We start from the raw sequence: 19,981 nt of genomic DNA, 5'->3' as shown, positions 1-19,981 counted from the left end.
TGTTGGACACGCCCCCTGGACGCCAGCCGCCCCTCTGAGCCTTGGAATCAAGCTCTTCTAGCCCCGCCTCCAACAGCTTGGCCCCGCCTCCCGGTCAGGCGGCTCCGCGGTTGGGTCTCCAGGCAGCGAGGCCCTCCCAGACCCGCCTTTCGCCTTGTCCGCCCCGCCCCCAGGGTGCCCTCAGGGCCGCCTGATTGCAGTTCGGCCATTGCCGCGTCAACCCAGGCGGAGCGCCAGAAGCAAAGCTGTGAGGTTGGAGGGCGCGGGTACCCCTCGTCCGGGCCATGTCTAGCTGTCACGCTCCGGAGGGAGACTGTTGCTCACTGCAGTGTCGCGCGCAGGTAGGGGCGGGGCACTGTATTCCCAGGAGGCGAGGCGCCGGCGCTGGGCGACGGCGGAAGCGGGGTGCAGGTCGGGTGGGGCTTCAGGCCGTTTCGGACGCGACCCGTGCGCGCCGCCGCTTCCGTTCCTCGTGCAGACCTGAGGCCCCGGACCCCGAGGCGGGCCTCCTTCCAGCGATGGGATTCTTGGATGGCGGGGGTTGGGCACCAAACGTTGAAAACGGAAAAATAAAGGAGGAGAGCGTCGGGCGTCTTTCGTGTGTGTTTCAAAACAACTTAACATGAAGACAGACCAAGCTGGGAAACGTGAAGCTCTGGAGTGGAAATGAAGCTAAGACTGTGCTCTCGAGCTTCTTTTCTGCGCCCTGGCGACCAGCCCGACGTTTGCCGCCCAGTAGATACTCGGAAACGTACTCCGAGCCAGATCTGCGGACTGTAGCCGGCACTTTTTATCTGCACAGTTGCTCTTCGCCTGTCTCGGTTTAGATTGATTATGGGATGATCGTGAAAAGGATTTTTCCTTAAGCAGAAGTCAAAGGAAAATCCACCCTCAGGCTGCTCATAACTTTTCATTCACTTCTGCGCACTAAGAATTTTATGGAACACCCACGTGCTCAGGGTGGTGATTAAGACCATGGCCTGGGGTTTGGAGGAGAGCTAGACGAATAAACAATTACAATGTGAGAAGCCTTGCTTAAGATACAGGGAAAGTCCTTATTCCTCCTGTTATTCTCTTTCGGGGCTGAACGCCCCAATTAAAAAGTAGTAACATGACATATTTTATTGGGAAATACTTGTCAACCACTATCTTGTGCAAATAAGTGGCTTAACACAGATTAGCAAAGTCCCTTGTTTCCTTTTTCCCCACTTATTACAGCTTATTTATTTTTTCCTCTTTTCACTGCCAACTAAAATTGTCGTACACTGTCTGCCTCTGCAAGGTTTAGGTCACTATCTACTGGAGTGGTTGACCTTCAACACACCCTGAAAGGAGTTCAGAGAGCAGGTAGGAATGAGATGTTCGAGGAAGAACAGGACTTCAGATAGTTACTTTTTTTTTTTTGCGGTACGCGGGCCTCTCACTGTGCTTGATTCCATGTAACCCCCCTTCACTAAAATCACGTCTCTACTGACCTCCCCCCCACCCCACCGCTTTGGAGCAGTTCCTATGAGCTGAGAGGCTCCCTCCCGGGTTATTTTGCCCCCAATTAAACTTAACTGTCACATTGTGCATTTTTTTTCAGTCGACATCGTTTTTTTTTAAACTACCCCCTAGAGTATAAACTCCTTTAGTGCAGAGACTTTGTCTTGTTCATGGCTGAATTCCCAGGAAGTGCTTGGTACATAGACACTCAAGGAATACTTATGACTGGTATCACTACCCACTTAGCTACTCAGCCAACTGAAACTTAGAATTCCTCTAAGCCTTCCTTTTTTTCAGTCTTCTCACCCAAAGCCCACCCTTTCTTTTTAACTTCTTAATTATCTTCCAAATCCATCTCCACCATCACCACCTTACAATTTCAGTTTGAAATTATTTCCACATCCTTCTTCTGGTCTGGTCTTTTGCTTCCTTGGTTGTCATGCTTCAGCCTCTTCTCTTTATTGCCACTGTAGATACGTTTCAAAAACAAAGTATGATCCTATCATCATCCTATCTACTTAAAACTACTCAGCAGTTATCAGCCATCTATAGCATAGATGGTTGGTCCTTAGAGGAAAGGTCCTTACAGTCTTTTTCCCTCCCCCCTCCATCCCATAGAACCTAATTCTGGTTCCAACTACTCAGAGTTCCCTCTGACTGAAATGCCCTTTCTCCTCTTCACCTACCTGCATACTTGGCCATCCTTCATTAAAACTTAACTCAGCATCCCTTGCTCTATGAAGCTTTTCCCAACTCCTGCCCCCTCCCACCAGTAGCTTCTGTTCCCATAATGCCCTGGACCATCTTGTTTTATATATTGCTTTGTCGTTTCACAGCTGTTAACTTCTTTACTAGAGTTTGAGCCCTCAAGGGTAAGGATTTTCTCTTACTCGTATTTATTTATTCAGGGCCTTCAGTAAAGGTTTGTTGAATGAATGAATGAGAGGGCTATATAATAGATACCAAAAAAAGGTACACAGAGCAAATGCCATGGCACAGAGTTTGAGGAAGTATCACTTCCTGCGGAGAAGATGAGAGAAGGAATCATAGGGGAAGTGGGTAGGAAGCCTGGTGTAAAGGCTGACAAGCAAGAGTTTGACAGCTAGAGGTGGGATAATTGGAGATCCAGCATGAGCAATAACAGTGCAAAGAGAAAAAGATGTATTCTTGGCTGGCAAGAAAATGTGTCTTAGTCATCTATTGCTGCACAGCTAGTATCCCAAAACTTAGGCTTAATGCACAATCATTGTCTCACACAGTTTCTGATGATTAGGAATCCAGGAGAGTTTAGCTCAGGGTTCTGGCTCAGGGTTTCTCATGAGTTGGCAGTCAAGCTGTCAGCTGGAGCTTCAGGTATCTCAAAGCTTGACTGCAGCTGGGATCTGCTTCCAAGCTCACAAAGTTATTGGCAGGCCTCTGTTCCTCACATTTTATTGGCTGGAGGCCTCAGTTCTTCACTCTATGGCCTTCTGCGTAGGCTGAGTACCCTTACAACATGGCAGCTGGATTCCCCCAGAGCAGGTGATCCAGGAGAGAGCAACCAAGACAGAAGCTGTAGGCTTTAGTAACCTGCCATCAGAAGTGACATACTGTCACATCTTAGTCTGTCTTCACACAGACCAGCCTGGTACAATGTGGGATGGAACTCTACATGAGGATGTGAATACCAGGAAGCAGGGAGAGCCATCCTGGAGGTTGATTACCACAACTAGGTTGACTAGAACTGAGAGATGTATGTAAAAAAGTGAAAGAAAATATGTGAAAAGTTAAATTGGAGCAAGAAAGCAGATGGACTTAAATAAGAGACCCAGGGGGTGATAATTTGAACATTAAATGGTTTGAGGAAGGGAGTTCAGTGATCAAAGTAGTGTTATTATTTTTGTACTAATAATAGAGTGAAGGGTAAGCCGGAGAAGAAGAAAAAGGAGAAATTGTAGGCAAGGAGACCAAATAGGAAAAGATAACTTTAATCCTCCCCAAATATGTGTCCGTGAGAGCTTTTACTCAATTCTTACAAAATAAGAAAAATAAGGACGATGGTAAAGTGAATTTCACAAAATTAATTGCATTCATTTAAAGGACTATGTTTCATTCCAACATTATCCTTCTACTTTTTTTATGTTAAAAATACACTTTCCTTTTTGAAAAATGTGATAATGGATGGTTAAATATAACCAATGTCATTAACTGGTAACCTTATGTCAGTCCCTAAAATTTTAAAAGCAGCAACAAAAACTACCGGTCTTGAAATTCAGAAGTCTAAGAATCACTGATCCAGATTATTAAAATAAGGACACTGATAGCCAGAAAGGGTCACAGACTCGCTGTAGTGGGGGTCAAAGCTAAAGCCAGCCTCCTTGTCTTCTGATTTCTAGTCAGTGCTTAACTGGTAAGAAGAGTTTTTGTTTTTTGTGTTTTTTGTGGTACGTGGGCCTCTCACTGTTGTGGCCTCTCCCGTTGCGGAGCACAGGCTCCGGACGCGCAGGCTCAGCGGCCATGGCTCACAGGCCTAGCCATTCCAAGGCATGTGGGATCTTCCCGGACCGGGGCACGAACCCGTGTCCCCTGCCTTGGCAGGCCGACTCTCAACCACTGCGCCACCAAGGAGGCCCCGTAAGAAGAGTTTTTAAGTGTAGTGAAGGTAGGAGGGAGAAATAGGGCTTTGAGTGGAGGTGAAGTTGCAGAGAAAACCAGTATGCAACGAGGAGAATGAATCAGAAGTGCAGAAGGAAACAAAGACCAGAGACAGAGAAAATGCTGACACTTTGACTGTGCCTGTATACAGTCCATTCTTAGGCCAGTGCGAGGAAAAATTCTGCAAGGCTGAAATGATCAAAAAAGACCACTAGGTGTCTTGGGGCTATCTTTACGCTATTTTACAGGTCTATGAATTGTAGAATGCTGACAGTAATGCAGATGATTATTTTTCATAGAAAGGCAAGTTGTCTTATAGAGATTCAACTTATTGCTTCAGCGGATATTGTCCAGTTTTTCTATATCATTTATTTGTAAATCCAGGATTCCTGATTATTTTTATGTGTGTGTGTTTTGAATTCTCTTTGGACACCGTTGTATCATCTTTTTGGTTCCCTCATTTAATTGATGGGCTAAATACATTTGACACGTGTTCATTTTATGTTTGTTAAGAGTCCCTTGAGAAAACCTCTGAGGAATAATGCCTCTATTATGCTTAAATTGAAAGAAAAGGTGGGGGAAGGGATTAGAGCCATTGTTGGCTGTGAGCAGGTATCTCAGTGACATTCGAGGCTGATTTCCTTAAAATAACTAGATTGAAAAATTGGGGAAATGAAGTATTGATTCAAAAACTGTTTAGGCTTTAATGTTTTGAAAGTATATACAAAATACTGTTAAATGTTTCTTTCTCACTGTATGGAACCTCTACTGTAAGAAGTTGATTGTAATCCATCTTTAGATATGTCTTTCAAAATTCTTATTCTAACAGACCTAACAATAACAGGCAAGTAATATTGACATTCAGGGAAGAGCTAAATACTAACTAAACCTTTTCTTTCTTGTGAATTCTTATTAAAATACATATTTTAATTTTTACTTTTCTTATTATTCTGGATAACTTAAATGACTGCATTTTTACTAAGTATCTCTGTTGGTTCCTGCTGCTAAGTGATTATTTTTCTTGAAATTGTAATTTTGTGGGTTTGAGCGATTGAATGAAACTTTATTAACAACAGCTGCCTTACCATTGTTATTCCTGTAGCATGAAACAGGCCAATTGTTCTAATACCTCAGTACTGGAAAGACAAAAGGGAAAGGGGAGGCCCTTAATAACAGACTGTTTTCTATAATGTTTGCAACGTGCCCTGCAAGTTGATGGTTAAGGATTGGAAAACTGCAGGAGTCTTCTCATTAGCTGTAATTTAATATGTAATTAAAATATCACTTATATCCCTAAAAAAGGAAATAGCAAATTATACAGGGCATGGGTAATTTTGGCTAGATTTCATAAGGAAAGATGTAAGAAAGACCAATATAACTTTAATTTTAATTCAGGAATTTTTAACTCGTTAAAATGGGAAGGAAACGAATGTTGACTGTGTCACACATTGTGCTTCATGCTTTGTATCCATTATATCTCATTTTAATCCTCATAATGTTCTTATTTAATGGATGAGTAAACTGAGGCCCAAGGTCACGTAAGCAATAAATGGTGTAATATAGATTTGCCTTTGTGTCCATTAACTCCTAAGCCTGTGTTCAATCAGAACTTTTAAAAAATGTCAACATTCCCATGTTTTTAATTTTATATATTTAAGTCTACTCCATCAAATGATCATTCGTAGTATTTATCTAAAATAAAATGTGTATGTAAAATATTAACAATGAATTTGGGAAAATATCATAATTTCAGAAATCCAATTAAATAGCTGAAAATTTAGTCTGTTCAATAATAATCCCTCTTTGGACTCAAAGATGTTTTTTTCCCCTTTACCCAGTGCCAAGATTTATATATGCAGGTTTGCTAGCTGTGCTTCTCTGCACAGTGTGACTACTTCTTGTTCACTTTCACCTGGAGGGTATAGCCCCTTGGGGTCCCATGTGTATGTAGGGATTTTCTATTAGATGCCCTATTCTGAGCACACCCAAGGCTTTATCTTGTGTTTCTAGTGACAGGCATAGCTATCAAAATTGAAGAGGTCACCAGAGATTTGCAAATACCTTCAGGGAAATTAGGGCTTTGGATCTCACTTCCCTCCCAGGTAGACTCACTCTTGTTTCTTTTATGGCTGTGAAACCTTATTTTCTTGCCAGCTCAGCAGTATATTTTGAAATATTTTTTGAATGACTTATTCAGCAGTTTTACTTGTTTTCAAGGTAAGGTTGTATATTATACTGCCAAAATGGAATTCATTGTATTTCTTTATTATAGTTTTTGTTTCCATTAATTTTAGCTTTAAAACAGAGGAGGAAACGCCTTGTTTTGTTTTCTAAAGAGGTAATCATTAGACATTTAAAAGTAAGGCTCTTATTTCAACTAGATTTATCGTACTGATCATTTCACCATTTATACAAATATGGAATCATTATATTGTACACCTGAAACTAATATAATGTTCTATGTCAATTATACCTCAGTATAAATAAATAAATAAATAAATAAATAAATAAATAAGGCTCAGTGTTTATCCCAACATATATCTTCATAGGATTGGGCCTAGAAAGTATTAATTATGATTGTTTCTGAGTGCTTTTTATATTATTTCTTGACTTTATAATTCCATAATACGTATATATTGCTTTTGTAATAAGAGAAAACAATACAATTGCTATGAAAAAAAGGACATTTTTAGAATAAAAATAAAATTGAACCAACACAGATAATAAATAACTATCATAGTATATCATGTATATCATGCCTTAATTGAATAAGATGTTATGTGTAAAGAAATTTTCTGGACAGACTGAAGCATGTCCCTTTCAGCACTAGATCCTATTTTATTTCAGCCATTTCAGTAGATACTTTGTAATATAATCTGGGCATTTCTCCACCTTGTTCTTGCAACCTGTTCCATAATATTAGACTGTATGGCCCTGAATAATTCCTGGTTGCAAAATAATATAGTAGATCCACATTCCAAACATTAAAAACAAAATATATTTTGTAATAATTTTCTCCCTCCCCGTACCTCTCTATGGTAGATTTTCTTAAACTTCCTTAAATTGGTTTCTTAATAGAGATATCATCTAGAATAGTCATTTGATAAAATGATGTCTATTTTAGAAATCATTATCTTCTTTTTAAGGACAAGGAACATCCAAAATACCTGATCCCAGAGCTCTGCAAACAGTTTTACCATTTGGGCTGGGTCACTGGGACTGGAGGAGGAATCAGCTTGAAGCACGGGTAAGTTTCTGGCTGATTTCATTTCTGAGAATTCTCCATATAAGTAGACCACAGAGAGCCTAACATGTATTACGTACAAAGAACAACCAATGATCAGTTTTATGATACTGAAGGTATTTAGTTTCTAAATAGAGAAATAGGTATTTGCATAACTGAATGGAATAATTGTGCAGATGTTGCAGATATAATAAATATCTAAGGATTTAAGAACCATAATTTCTAATCAGAATAATTTGGTCCCCAGTCCATGGAGTACCAAAGTTAAATAACATGTTGCTGGGTATGTTCATATGTCTGGAACTACCAAGGGTCCCCTCGGGATAGACAGGATTTGTTTCAAAGGTTCAGATACATATTTTAAAGTCACTTAAATATAGATTACTAACCACCTAAAATGCTAAAAATTACATTTTTTTTGAGTCCAAAAAAAGGCAATATGCCTTTCTAAATGCATGTATCATTATTAATGGACATAGCACCTGCAGGTCCATGTTGTTCACAGGACAAAACAAGAGGTACTGGCCTTGAAACAGAAGGAATGAATAGTAGTTAATTGTTCTTTAGACTTACTCACTGTCTTTCCTTTAAGAGGGTGAAGAAATAAGTAACCTACTAACAATGAAAATAGAGGTTGTGGAATCTCACTCTCTTAAGTGTTTCTGGAACAGGATTAATGTATTTGCTCCTGAAATATTTTAGGAATAATATTGTATGGAGGCTGAATGTTAAAACTGAGTAACTTGATTTATTTCTTTATCCTAATTCACTTTCTTTAACAAAATTGGATTACTACAATATTTATGTAATGTTGAATTGTTTAGAAAAGAACGGAATGTAAAATGTAATCAGAACATTTTGAACAAAGGGGATTTTATGGCATACCACAAGATGATGCCATTGAAATTTCATCTGCTTCAAATTACCAAGGAATTCATGAAATATTAATTAAACTGTGGGAAATGACAGGGGAGCCCTTAGTAAACAAATGTCACAGTTCATGTGTAGGGAGGCTCTCAGTCTGGAAACGTTCTGTTCCATATGGTATCAATACATGGGACATCCGTCATGTGCGTCCTCTCTTACCATCAACCCAGTGCTAATGTGTCAATCAGCATTTTGCAGGTTTTCAAGTTATTTTGCCAAAACTTTCAAGTTGATCTGTTCACAGCAAAGTCCTATAATAACAACACTTGTTGTTTCATTTATTCATTTAGGAGTTGAGTCCTAGTAATTTGGTTTCTCACCTGTATTACTTATAATAAATTATATTCTAAACATTGCCTTTAGTTAACTGCTTTTTTTTTTGCATTTGCAGAAATAGTTTGTATATGTACAAAAGAGAGCTTTCTACCAAACTGAGTTAAAATAACTTTTCCAACTGGCTCAAAAAAAACAGCTAAGTTAAAAATAGAATGCAGGTAAGGGACCATTGCAGATCTCAAGAGGGAATATTTTTGATCATAAAGAGATAAAAGACTATATTCTTTGTAAAACTAAAATTCTTTGTAGAACCATGCACTAAAATTATGTGTGGTCACCCTAAAACACTCACTGGCAGCTCTTAAAATTAATTGGCTTTATGGCACTACAATCAATTTATAGGGAAGTTGCATTGTGTTTGTAAAATGCTTTTTCCTCAGCTTCTTAATTGGTGAGGAGCCTCCTGGAGGTCACAAGTGAAAACAGCCACAGTTTTATGGCACTGTATTTGGAATCTTACTAAATTTTTGCTTTACAGAGTAGAGTGGGTAATTTGTAGTAACATGTTGAATTTTCTCCCTAATATTTAAATGACTTCATAGACCCATATCAATAATTTTATCAGCAGTATTATTCTCATGTTAGTGAAAGTTTGGTTTTCTTTATCTGATGCTTAGAGCGAATAAATTTGGAATGAAGCACAAACCCAATAGATTGTGTTTCCAGAATAATTCTAGCAATAAGCCCTTTGGGGAATATGAAATTATTTACTGATTCCAAGGTTTGGCTACTATCAGTTCAGCTTGTGCTATTGGTGTATGGTGCCAAAAATGTATATAATAAAAGATAGCTTGGGCTTCCCTGGTGGTGCAGTGGTTGGGAGTCCGCCTGCCGATGCGGGGGACACGGGTCCGTGCCGCGGAGTGGCTGGGCCCGTGCGCCATGGCCGCTGAACCTGTGCGTCCGGGGCCTGTGCTCCGGAGCGGGAGGGGCCACAGCAGTGAGAGGCCCACGTACCGCAAAAAAAAAAAAAAAAAAAAGATAGCTTAAGACACATATAACAGTTAAATCAGAAGGAAGAAATGGAGGACCAAGAAAATAACAGTAATCAAGGCAATTCCAGGATACTAAGCAGCCATTGTACTTAGGCTGGTTTCCTGTCTTTCACAGCATTATTTTTTTATGTGTCAGAGACACTAATCCTGTTGTATGCTATTAGAATTAAAATTAATAAACCTATATTGTAGACAAGATAATTGAATCATAGGAAGGTTTAAAGGATTTTTTTTAAGTAAATAAAAATTGAACATGTATTATAAACTCTTGTGTTTTGTTCACCTGCTTACCACATTGTGAAAGAGCAGGGAGTATGGAGAAAATAAATTCTAAAGCTTAATACCTTGAAACTCAAAATGCTTTTGTTTGTGGCTTACAGTACCAAGTAAATACTTCACTTTTAGTCTTTGGCATGTTTCCCTCCTAAAATAAAGGCTCTGTCATCTTTGTATTAATATTTTTATCCATGTATCTCCTTCTTTGTAGGTATACTTTTTTCTAAAACCTATTTAGCTAATCTTTTAATTACTCAAAGTTGATCAAAGTCTAAACTGATTTCCATTTTATAAAGGCAGTAATAAAAATAGGTTTAGCATACCAGGGAATTTCCTAGCGGTCCAATGGTTAGGACTCCACGATTTCACTGCTGAGGGCACAGGTTCAATCCCTGGTCGGGGAGCTAAGATCCCACAAGCCATGTGGCATGGCCAAAAAAAAAAAAGAAAAGACATTTAGCATCCCAAATTATTTGAACAAACTGAATAAAAACCCTGGATTTTCCCACTTCGTAGGTGGAGTTTATTTACCAGCAGACTGTTTCGAACTTTATTTGAGTCTGTTCCCAGGACTGCATAAATATCTCCGCACACAAGAAGACCTACAAGTCCACTTACCAGCGGAGGTGACTGGACTAGGTACCACACATGATTCTAGAGTCTCTTTCATGTTACATGAGGACAAAAGATTTGGATCCCTGGTATTTATAAGGGGCCGTTTTAACAGTAATGATCCCTATGCATTCCCACTGGTTCCAGAGGAGTGCCACTTTATGGTTTTCTTATGCAACAAAGTTCTAAAGCAATAGGTACTTTGTGAAAATGAATGCTTGAACAAAGCTTACTCTGCTTTGGATTTCACTCCCATTATCAGGCATTTATTTTCTAGACCTTAATTTACCAGTAGATCCTTAAAGGTGCTTTCTTAAATTTTTTTAAGTTCCTAGTCTATAGGTTTATTAGTAACCCCAACTTCGATAGCTCAATTCAATATAGACAGTCATCCTCATTTTCACTGGGAAACAGTTAATATTTATTCAGTGTCCCTATGTCCATGCCTCAGTGGCAGACGCTGGAGCGCGCAGGTGCTGGTATTTCCTTCATTTGCATTATGTGGCAGTTCTTTAACGCCCTCTGGCAGCAACTGAAACTGATACATGAGCCAAAGGACCTTTGTTGAGGGTGGAGAGAATTTAGAGAAGATTTTAGATTAGTTTCCAGAGCAAGTTTGAAAGCACTTTGTGGTAAGTGGTATTGTTATAGCATCTCCCTTAGCACAATGTGCTGTGTAACACAGAGATCTCCAGATGTAGCCATGCCTTTTATATTTCTAACTTTCTGCAATTGTTCTGGCTTTGTTACCAAATATTTTCACAAGATAGAAGTGTTTTTCAATTAGGAAGCATATACTGTTCCACCCAAAAAGTAGCCCAGTGTTAATGCTGTAATTTAACAAACCATCCAGCAGAGGTCTCTGAGCGTCATGTTTTATAATAAGAGCATTTCAAACAATAAAATTAACCCTGATTTCTTGCAAGCAGAGATCTACTCCAAGTGAGCATATTTCCCCTGATTGGACTTTAGAATAACTGTGTTCCATGTATAGTAAGATAAACTCTGCTTATTCATGCTTAAAGATGCTAAAGACTTATGTTTTCAGATTTGTATTTCCCCTAACCAGATAAAAGCCTGGTTACCATTGATTTTGCACCATAAAAGGAAATAAAGAAATATATATGAAAATGTAACAAAAGCAACTATCAACATTTCACTGTGTCACCAGCATTATAAAATTAATTTGGTATTCTTTCTATACAGCCTACACCATTAATTAAATAAAGCAGCTATTTGTATGACTTGATTTATAAAGATCATTAATGATTGGACTGCAAGGGTATACTTTTCTTTTTGCAAAAGCAGAACGTTAGAGTTAAATAAATACCAATTTCTGTATTTTGTGTTACCAGCAATGAAATCTACATTGCTCCTTCAGGAGTGCAAAAGGAACGCATTCAGGTATGGTAAAGGGATACTTCTTAAACCCAAATGTCTGTTCTTCTCTACTTGATTATTGTTTTGTGAAATGGAATTAATATTAAAAGAAATCTTAGTTTTGAAGGGAGGTTATATTGTGATGATTTAAATACTAATCAACAAACATTTGTTAAGTAACTATTAAAATTTTTTAAGGTGTTAAGGATCCTGCTTGCAATCAGGTGTTTTGAATTCTCATTCAGCCTCTAGAGGGCAAAAGCGAATAGTGCAATCTTAAGTCATAATAAAAAATGATTCTAACTTTGCAGCATTATAACACCATCTTTATCAGGCTAATAGGGTAATCAGATTGGTGGTCTCAAATGGACCAAACTGATTCATATTTAATAATGGCAAAGCTCTTTCAATTTAAAGTTATAAAACTTTGTATCAACATTTTGAGAAGACCCATTCTGTATTAATGCTAGAATAAACCCAGAATAGAGTTAAAACAAGCACATAATACTTAATTCTGTCTAAGGCATAGTGCTTCATTAATAAAACATTTATATTGTAGTTTGTAATAAACCCTGGTAAACGAAAGTTACAAGTCAGAGATAACGCATGTATTACTAGGAAAAACCTGTGGATCTACATAATTCCTTAGAACTTTAAAAATAAAGTACGTCATCGAGATTAACATTTCTCAGTAGCAGTTAAGTTTCTCAAGGGATAAGAAAATTTTACTCTGTATTTTTCCTCTTATATTATGAAATGTGAAAAAAATTATAACACCCATTCTAAAATGATTATATATAGTCTCTCTGAAATATAGTTGTGAAATTACATGGCAAAGCTGAGAAACTAAGTTGATGAAATGACATCAACATCATTACATGCATATTAAATTTTCCATATCACTTTTTTCTTCAAATTCTAAAGGTCGATTTTTTTAACTTTCTTGAGATGATTTTTATTAGTAGAAAACATTTTTTTATTTTTCAAAATGGCTAAAAAATTTTGAGAGAGAAACTATAATTATATAAATATTTAAAATATGAGTTAAATATGTATATATATTAGCACTGTTTATATATACTATATATAAATGGAATTGTGTATATGTGTGTATATATATATATATATACACACACACACACACAAGAAAGGGGACATTTCTAATTGATATTGTATAAGCCTTCTTCTTTTCTTTTTCCCCCTCTAAATAGCCTGAAGACATGTTTGTTTGTGACATCAATGAAAAGGACATAAGTGGACCTCCACCATATAAGAATCTTAAAAAAAGCCAGTGTACTCCTCTTTTCATGAATGCTTACACAATGAGAGGTAGGCAGAAAATGTATTCAACGTAAAGAATATTTGCAGAGTAGGCTCCTGTAAATAATGGCAATTGTTGTTGTAGTTCACAGTTCTTGAATACCTGCTATGTGCAAGGACTTTAAATATGTTAACTCATTCAGTCCTCACATCAGCCTCTGTGGGAGGTCCATTATTACCTCATTTTATATATGAGAGGACAGAGGCTCTGGGAAGATTTTCCCAAAATAAACAGCCAGTGAGTATTGGGGCCAGAATTCCAACCTAGATCAATATGATTCCACTAGATTGTCAAGTTAGCCAACTAAATATTATATTTACAATCCAATTCCTACTCTTAGTTCAGAGTTATATCTCTGGGAACTTGTAGTAGAAGTTAATCAAAATACAAATGAGGGAAAATCATGACCTTTTCTTCACTTCAGTAGGAGTGATTGAAAAATTTACTTTATGATAAAAATAGGACTCTTACTTTAATTCCCAGAAATTGTGGTAGAAAACCAACCTGGAAAGGTTGAACCTAGAGGACAATGTAAAAATAGGAAAGTATAACTGAAGTACTGGCTCAGCCTTAGCAATGAAGTCATTAGGACCATGCTTTAGTATAGCCCCTGAATAAAATCAATATAGAGTTAGTAATCATGCCATGTGCTGTTCCCAGACATTATCAGCTACTACTGAAAGGATGAAACTTCAGCAACAGATTCTAACAGCATGAAGAATCTTTCCTAGCAAAAAGCTAAATAAACTTCCCATTGCAAAAGTAGCCATTACTGAGTTTTATAGCAAACAAATTCTTTTTTAGGTAAATCCCTTGCATCTATATCTTAAAATTCCTACCATCCCCTTATGTTACTAAGATATGGCCTACACTATGAAGCATATCTTGATGATTAAGGGACAGACTAAACTGGGTTCAAATCCAAGTTCTTCAACTACTGTCTAGTTGGACAACGTAGTTAAATAACCATGGACAAATTATTTAACATCTCTGAGCCTCATGTCCTTGACCATTAAATGGGGGAGATGGTTGTTGTGATGATACGAAGAGATAACATCTATAAAGGGGATTTGCCCAGTGCCTGGCACATAGGAATCCCTAATTGAGTGGTGGTAGTATTATGATTATGATCTCCACAGTCATTATAGTTGTATTTCAGACCATGTAAAGGATATTTCTTGAGCATGTGTAAAGTATCGTGCGTTGTCCTGATGCTGGATAAAGCTTAATTTTTTTTCCTTGTGCTTTCTGACTTCTCTATCAGTAGTTCTCTTTCCTCTCTTCCTTTCTCCCCTCCTACCCGCTGCCAACTTATTATTCCATGCCAAGAAAAACGAGTCCAGAGCCATATACAAATAAGTGTGTGTGTTTATGTGTATATATTTTTTTCTTTAAAAGGTGCAATTTAGTTTTCACTGAGCATATAACTGTATTCTTCCCCCTCCAGGAGCAGGTGCTGTGATTCATACCCACTCTAAAGCTGCTGTCATGGCCACCCTTCTTTTCCCAGGAAGGGAGTTTAAAATTACACATCAAGAGATGATCAAAGGAATAAAGAAATGTATCTCAGGAGGGTATTACAGGTATTTTCCCCTATTTTTTGCTTAAATTATTTGAACAGGGCTTCCCTGGTGGCACAGTGGTTGAGAGTCCACCTGCTGATGCAGGGGACACGGGTTCGTGCCCCAGTCCGGAAAGATCCCACATGCCGCAGAGCGGCTGGGCCCGTGAGCCATGGCTGCTGAGCCTGCGCGTCCGGAGCCTGTGCTGCACAACGGGAGAGGCCACAACAGTGAGAGGCCTGTGTACTGCAAAAAAAAAAAAAAAAAAAAAAAAATTTGAACAGTATTTCTCCTTCTTGTAATAAACAGGATACTGATCTTTTTATGTATTTAATGAGATGTTGTAGATCTGTGTTAGATAGTACCCCCCTTAATATTATACTTCCAGATCTATTCTCAGTGACACAAATCAGATGCCTCCCCTCCTTTTCCCCATCCCCAACCCAGCCTTGGTAAATTATTGCCAACATGAATAATTAAATGTTTGTCAGAGTAAAATGCAAAAATCCTGGCTGAGATATCTACAGAGCTGGAAAGAGTGTGTTCCTTTATTGAAGAACCCCAAGAGCAAGCTCTCCTCACCTTCACTTTGTCTTCAGGAAGTTTCAGCTCTGACTAAATCTTATGCTTCATTTTGATCTCATGTAGTATTTCTGGAATATTTTCATTTTTAAAAAAGTTTTATAATTATTTTAATTAAGTAGATCTCTATACATTTATAATTTTTCAGTGTGGAAACTGGCATAGATAGTATAGAATAGAGGCCTTCTGGATAAAATCAACTAAACCCACCAGCCCACAAAAATGTAGCAATTATTTGTCAATCTAGAGTAGTGACATGAAGAAACACGTTCCCAGGGCTCAGGGACAGGCTCGGCATTTTGTTTGAATGTACAGGCATTCTTGTTCCTGAGCCTTCACCCTTCCCAATTTCCTAAAGGGGCTGAATCCACTTTGCCTTGTTTAGAGGAAAAGGGTGCCAGTTTTTCTGAAGTGTTCTTACAGCAATATCTTACTGTTACTGCACATAATAGACTGTATGTGTTTAAACTAGTGTGCTGAGAAGTTAATTGGACTTGATTTTAGTTAATATTTATTGTGTGCCTAAAGCATTCCTCAGCACTGGGAAACACCTATTTACAAAAGTTAAATATTTAAATTATGAAAATGTACATACTAAAAAAAGCATAGCCGCATATTGCCTTTCCCATATCTGGGTCTTGAAGGAGAGGCATTATGTGTGCTATCAGTTTCATCGGCATTTGATTGCTTTGGTGAAGAAATAAAAATAGGTCAGAAGGGGCTTCCCTGGTGGCGCAGTGGTTGAGAGTCTGCCTGCCGATGCAGGGGACACAGGTTTGTGTCCCGGTTCGGGAAGATCCCGCATGCCGCGGAGCGGCTGGGCCCCTGAGCCATGGCTGCTGAGCCTGCGCGTCCGGAGCCTGTGCTCCGCAACAGGAGAGGCCACAACAGTGAGAGGCCTAAGTACCGCAAAAAAAAAAAAAAAAAAAAAGTCAGAAGAACGTGTGAGACGGTGGAGAGGAGCGGAGCACAATAGAGAGCCTTTGGAATTTTGTGGAAAAACAAATGCCATGAATGAAAAGATGTCATTTGTTATGCATCACAATGTATACACTTTATATATTATTTTGAATGTCTCAGAATTTAAAGAGTACAAAGTTTTTTGACATGCTTTTGCAATTCTCTTTGAACCTGGCTGGGAAATCAGTAACAGGGTCATTATCACAGCTCAGGGGCAGTGATACTTCATCAGTATTTGGGGAGAATCCTAAGTGTCCAGTCAAAAGAAGGGGCAATAAAAGGTGGATGAGTAAGAAAGAATGGAGTTTTTACATTTTCTATTCTACTTTTTAAATTTTTAAGTCCATCTTAAAAAAAACTATAACTTTCAAATGCCTAATTCTTATCGGGGGAGGTTACCATGTTAACTATAATTGTTGTACCTTTTGGATGCAACATGCCTATGGTAGAATGAAAAGAATACTGTTTGATGGTCAAAGGACTACCCTGGCTCTGTTCCTCAGGTCTTATTTTGCTGTGAATTATTTTGCACCTGGAGATATTTCTGACTGTTCGGTATATGGTAGAGGAAAATATAAGTTTGTGGTTCTCCTGGCCAATACTAGGAAAGATTTGGGACTAGCAATTTATTCCTTCCACATTTAAGGATATTTTATAATTACCTCTATTTTACTTAAGTGAAGTAATGGGCAACCTCGTACTGTTCCTGATAATGGTTGGCCAGGTTCTTTATCACATGACAGCTACTCAGTCTGTACCTTCCCTAAAGTAGTAACTTCTGATAATATATGGATAGAACTTATTTTGGTTAAGTTTAGCCATCACAGAGGTAGTTGAAAAGCAGATGTAACATTAACAAGGCAAGAGAAATTCATGTTAAAAGGAAAACATGTCTGAGTTTTGATTGGTTGTAAATGACCTCACAAATAGACATAGTTTTACCAGTAACAAGCTATTTGCTTAAATATTACTGCAGAAACAAAAATGAAAAATGCATATTCTGATTTCATCACATGTACTTACTAAAAATAAGGTAAAGAAGTTCTAATGTCACAGATTTGAGAACGTTCTGAAAATATTGTCATACCTTTAATAGTTAGCTCCAAAAGGTTTTTGCTATCCCAGGGCCATAAACCACACCTGCATTTATTTATTTGTCTATCCAAGACACTTTTGGGTCCTGCAGAGATAGAACAGAATGATTTTGTATCGTTGGGAAATTCCTGCCTTAATAAGTAGTTCAATTGTTAATCCTTCCTATGCTTCTAATTCTGAAATTTATCATTTCTCATCTCCTGTTAAAACTACTGTGATTCTCTATCCTTCAGGGAAATACTTGTATGATCTTGATAATTTCTTTGTTAGGTTTTGGTATCCTGTACAAATTTCTGCCACTTATACTTAGGATTGGAACAATGCCTGCCAAATTCCCAAGGTGTCTCTTGATACAGTTGTTGATACAAGATACACAGAATAACATGCAACATCTTGTTCCTAATTTGGAGTGGCTTTTCAGATATAAAGAGAACGTCTAACTTGTTATTTGAGAGAAATATAAATTTTATATATGAATGCCTTTATTTGTTTTAAAAAGGAAAGCAAATGGCTTGTTTTGTCTTAATAGATATGATGATATGTTAGTAGTACCCATTATTGAGAATACACCTGAGGAGAAAGACCTCGAAGAGCGAATGGCCCGAGCAATGAATGATTACCCAGACTCCTGTGCAGTACTAGTCAGACGGCATGGAGTCTATGTCTGGGGAGAGACGTGGGAGAAGGCTAAAAGCATGTAAGTGTAAACCGAAACCAAAGAACGTCCGGGGCAAGTCACCACACTCTAAAAGAGAATGAAATGTGTTTTATGATTGAAAACGGAGTATGATTTTTTTGTGTGTTACTGGTCAAATTGGTTTAAATTTAAATAGTTTATCATTAATTATTTCTAGATATTTTATTTGTATTATATATTCTTTTGTTAAGAAATATTTTTCAGATGAGCTGTTATTTGGCAAGGCACTATGTTCTTTGATACAAAGAAGGATTTACAGATCTTGTTCTCTGAGTTGAGGGCTAGAATAAAGCTAACCCAAGTTGCATTAAGATTTGCTGTATTTATTTCAAAAAATGGCACATAATAAAAAATTTAAATTCACATAAGTAGTATATTTTAAACTCCCTTTTATTTCCTGAGAAGTGTATAGTATGGTGGCATGATTCAGTATGATTCCGTGTTTTAATAATGTTGGAGACAGACTAAGAGAAACTTGCCTAGAATTGAGGAAAGAAAAAAAAATCTGCTAGGAACAGGGTTAACTTGATGCAGAGGAAAAATGTGATTGTTAGGATTGGAGAACTCTCTTTTCACTGAACACTTTTAGTTCTTTTTGCTTTTATTTTTTAACAGGTGTGAGTGTTATGACTATTTATTTGATGTTGCCGTATCAATGAAGAAGGTAGGACTGGATCCTACACAGCTTCCCGTTGGAGAAAATGGAATTGTATAAGCCAAGTGGAAGTTTATTATACGTAGAGACAAAGCTCATCTTAATTATTACTTAAATGACTCAGGTATTTTTTTAATGAATTGAAAATTTCCATGAAGCTATTGATTTGTCACTAAATGCTGCAGATCTTCTGACAACTGGATGATATTTGCTTATATTCTTGTTTTTTTTGGTTGTTTTTTTTTTTTTTTTTTGCGGTACGTGGGCCTCTTACTGTTGTGGCCTCTCCCGTTGTGGAGCACAGGCTCCGGACACGCAGGCTCAGCGGCCATGGCTCACAGGCCCAGCCGCTCTGTGGCATGTGGGATCTTCCCGGACCGGGGCATGAACCCGTGTCCCCTGCATCGGCAGGTGGACTCCCAACCACTGCGCCACCAGGGAAGCCCTATTCTTGTATTTTAAATGGCAATACAATGGAATAAAAATTTTATAGTGAATGTTTTTTGTGTTTATTTCTAAACCCCTTAACAGCAAAATATTTTCCTTTAATTTTTTTTATATATACTCCCAGAGAATTCCTATTACTCTTTAAAGTTGTTAGGATAATAGAATTCATTGGAAAATGTCTACTTAATTACAGAATGAGCATTTTCTTATTTTAATATTGATATCATAAATTTATATGAAAAGTCAAGGACATATATATCCCTCAATGTTGATGTCAAAACAATTTTATAGATTTCCCCTATATGCTGTAGTGCTTGCCTATATTGTAACCCAGGGCACTCATCTTATATTGGGATCTGTTGTAAAATTCAAATCAAGTGATATTAACTCAAACTCTCCTAGCCAAATAAACTGTGACCAACCCAGAGATGTAATCAGAAAGTGTTTTTTTTTAATGTAGCCAAAAGCAACACCATCTTGATCTTAAGGTTTTATTTGGTTAATGCTTTTATTTAATTGGGAGAGAAACTAATACACCATCTTCTAAATTATAACCTCATACACCCCTCTCTCGGTTTATCGTCTTGAACCATTTGAGTTCATTTACCCCAGTTCTTTCACTCCAGCAAGTCTTTAACCTCATCCAGACTTCCAGTCCCTTGATCTTACCATTTGTCATTGTCCATGACTCCTTTCATATCCTTGCTTCCTTCCTTATGAAGCATAGATGATGGCCCAGCATTTTCACCACTTTATTGGAAACATCCTAACCC

General features: G+C 37.8%; 1 protein-coding gene across 1 annotated transcript; it reads left to right on the top strand.

Annotated features, from left to right (window-relative positions):
• The first annotated feature begins 195 nt into the window (after window positions 1-195).
• Window positions 196-19,621, top strand: APIP (APAF1 interacting protein). The gene is made up of 7 exons (XM_082660963.1): window positions 196-341; window positions 7,266-7,366; window positions 11,865-11,913; window positions 13,101-13,218; window positions 14,658-14,793; window positions 17,939-18,106; window positions 18,722-19,621. The coding sequence occupies exons 1-7, from the start codon at window positions 285-287 to the stop codon at window positions 18,819-18,821; spliced, it is 729 nt and encodes a 242-aa protein (XP_082517089.1). The 5' UTR covers window positions 196-284; the 3' UTR covers window positions 18,822-19,621.
• Window positions 19,622-19,981: the final 360 nt, after the last annotated feature.

This window comes from Grampus griseus (genome assembly GCF_964374135.1).
Source record: "Grampus griseus genome assembly, chromosome: 8".
NCBI lineage: Eukaryota > Metazoa > Chordata > Mammalia > Artiodactyla > Delphinidae > Grampus > Grampus griseus.
The sequence above is the reverse complement of the archived record's forward strand: the minus strand, read 5'-3'. Positions and strand labels throughout refer to the sequence as shown.

What these genes read in the sequence shown, in the direction of transcription:
- APIP (XM_082660963.1), top strand. Translation starts at nt 285, where the DNA reads ATGTCTAGCTGTCACGCTCCGGAGGGAGACTGTTGCTCACTGCAGTGT. An exon ending in CACTGCAGTGTCGCGCGCAG is followed by an intron (nt 342 to 7,265) that starts GTAGGGGCGGGG and finishes CTTCTTTTTAAG; the next exon opens with GACAAGGAACATCCAAAATA. An exon ending in TGCAAAAGGAACGCATTCAG is followed by an intron (nt 11,914 to 13,100) that starts GTATGGTAAAGG and finishes CCCTCTAAATAG; the next exon opens with CCTGAAGACATGTTTGTTTG.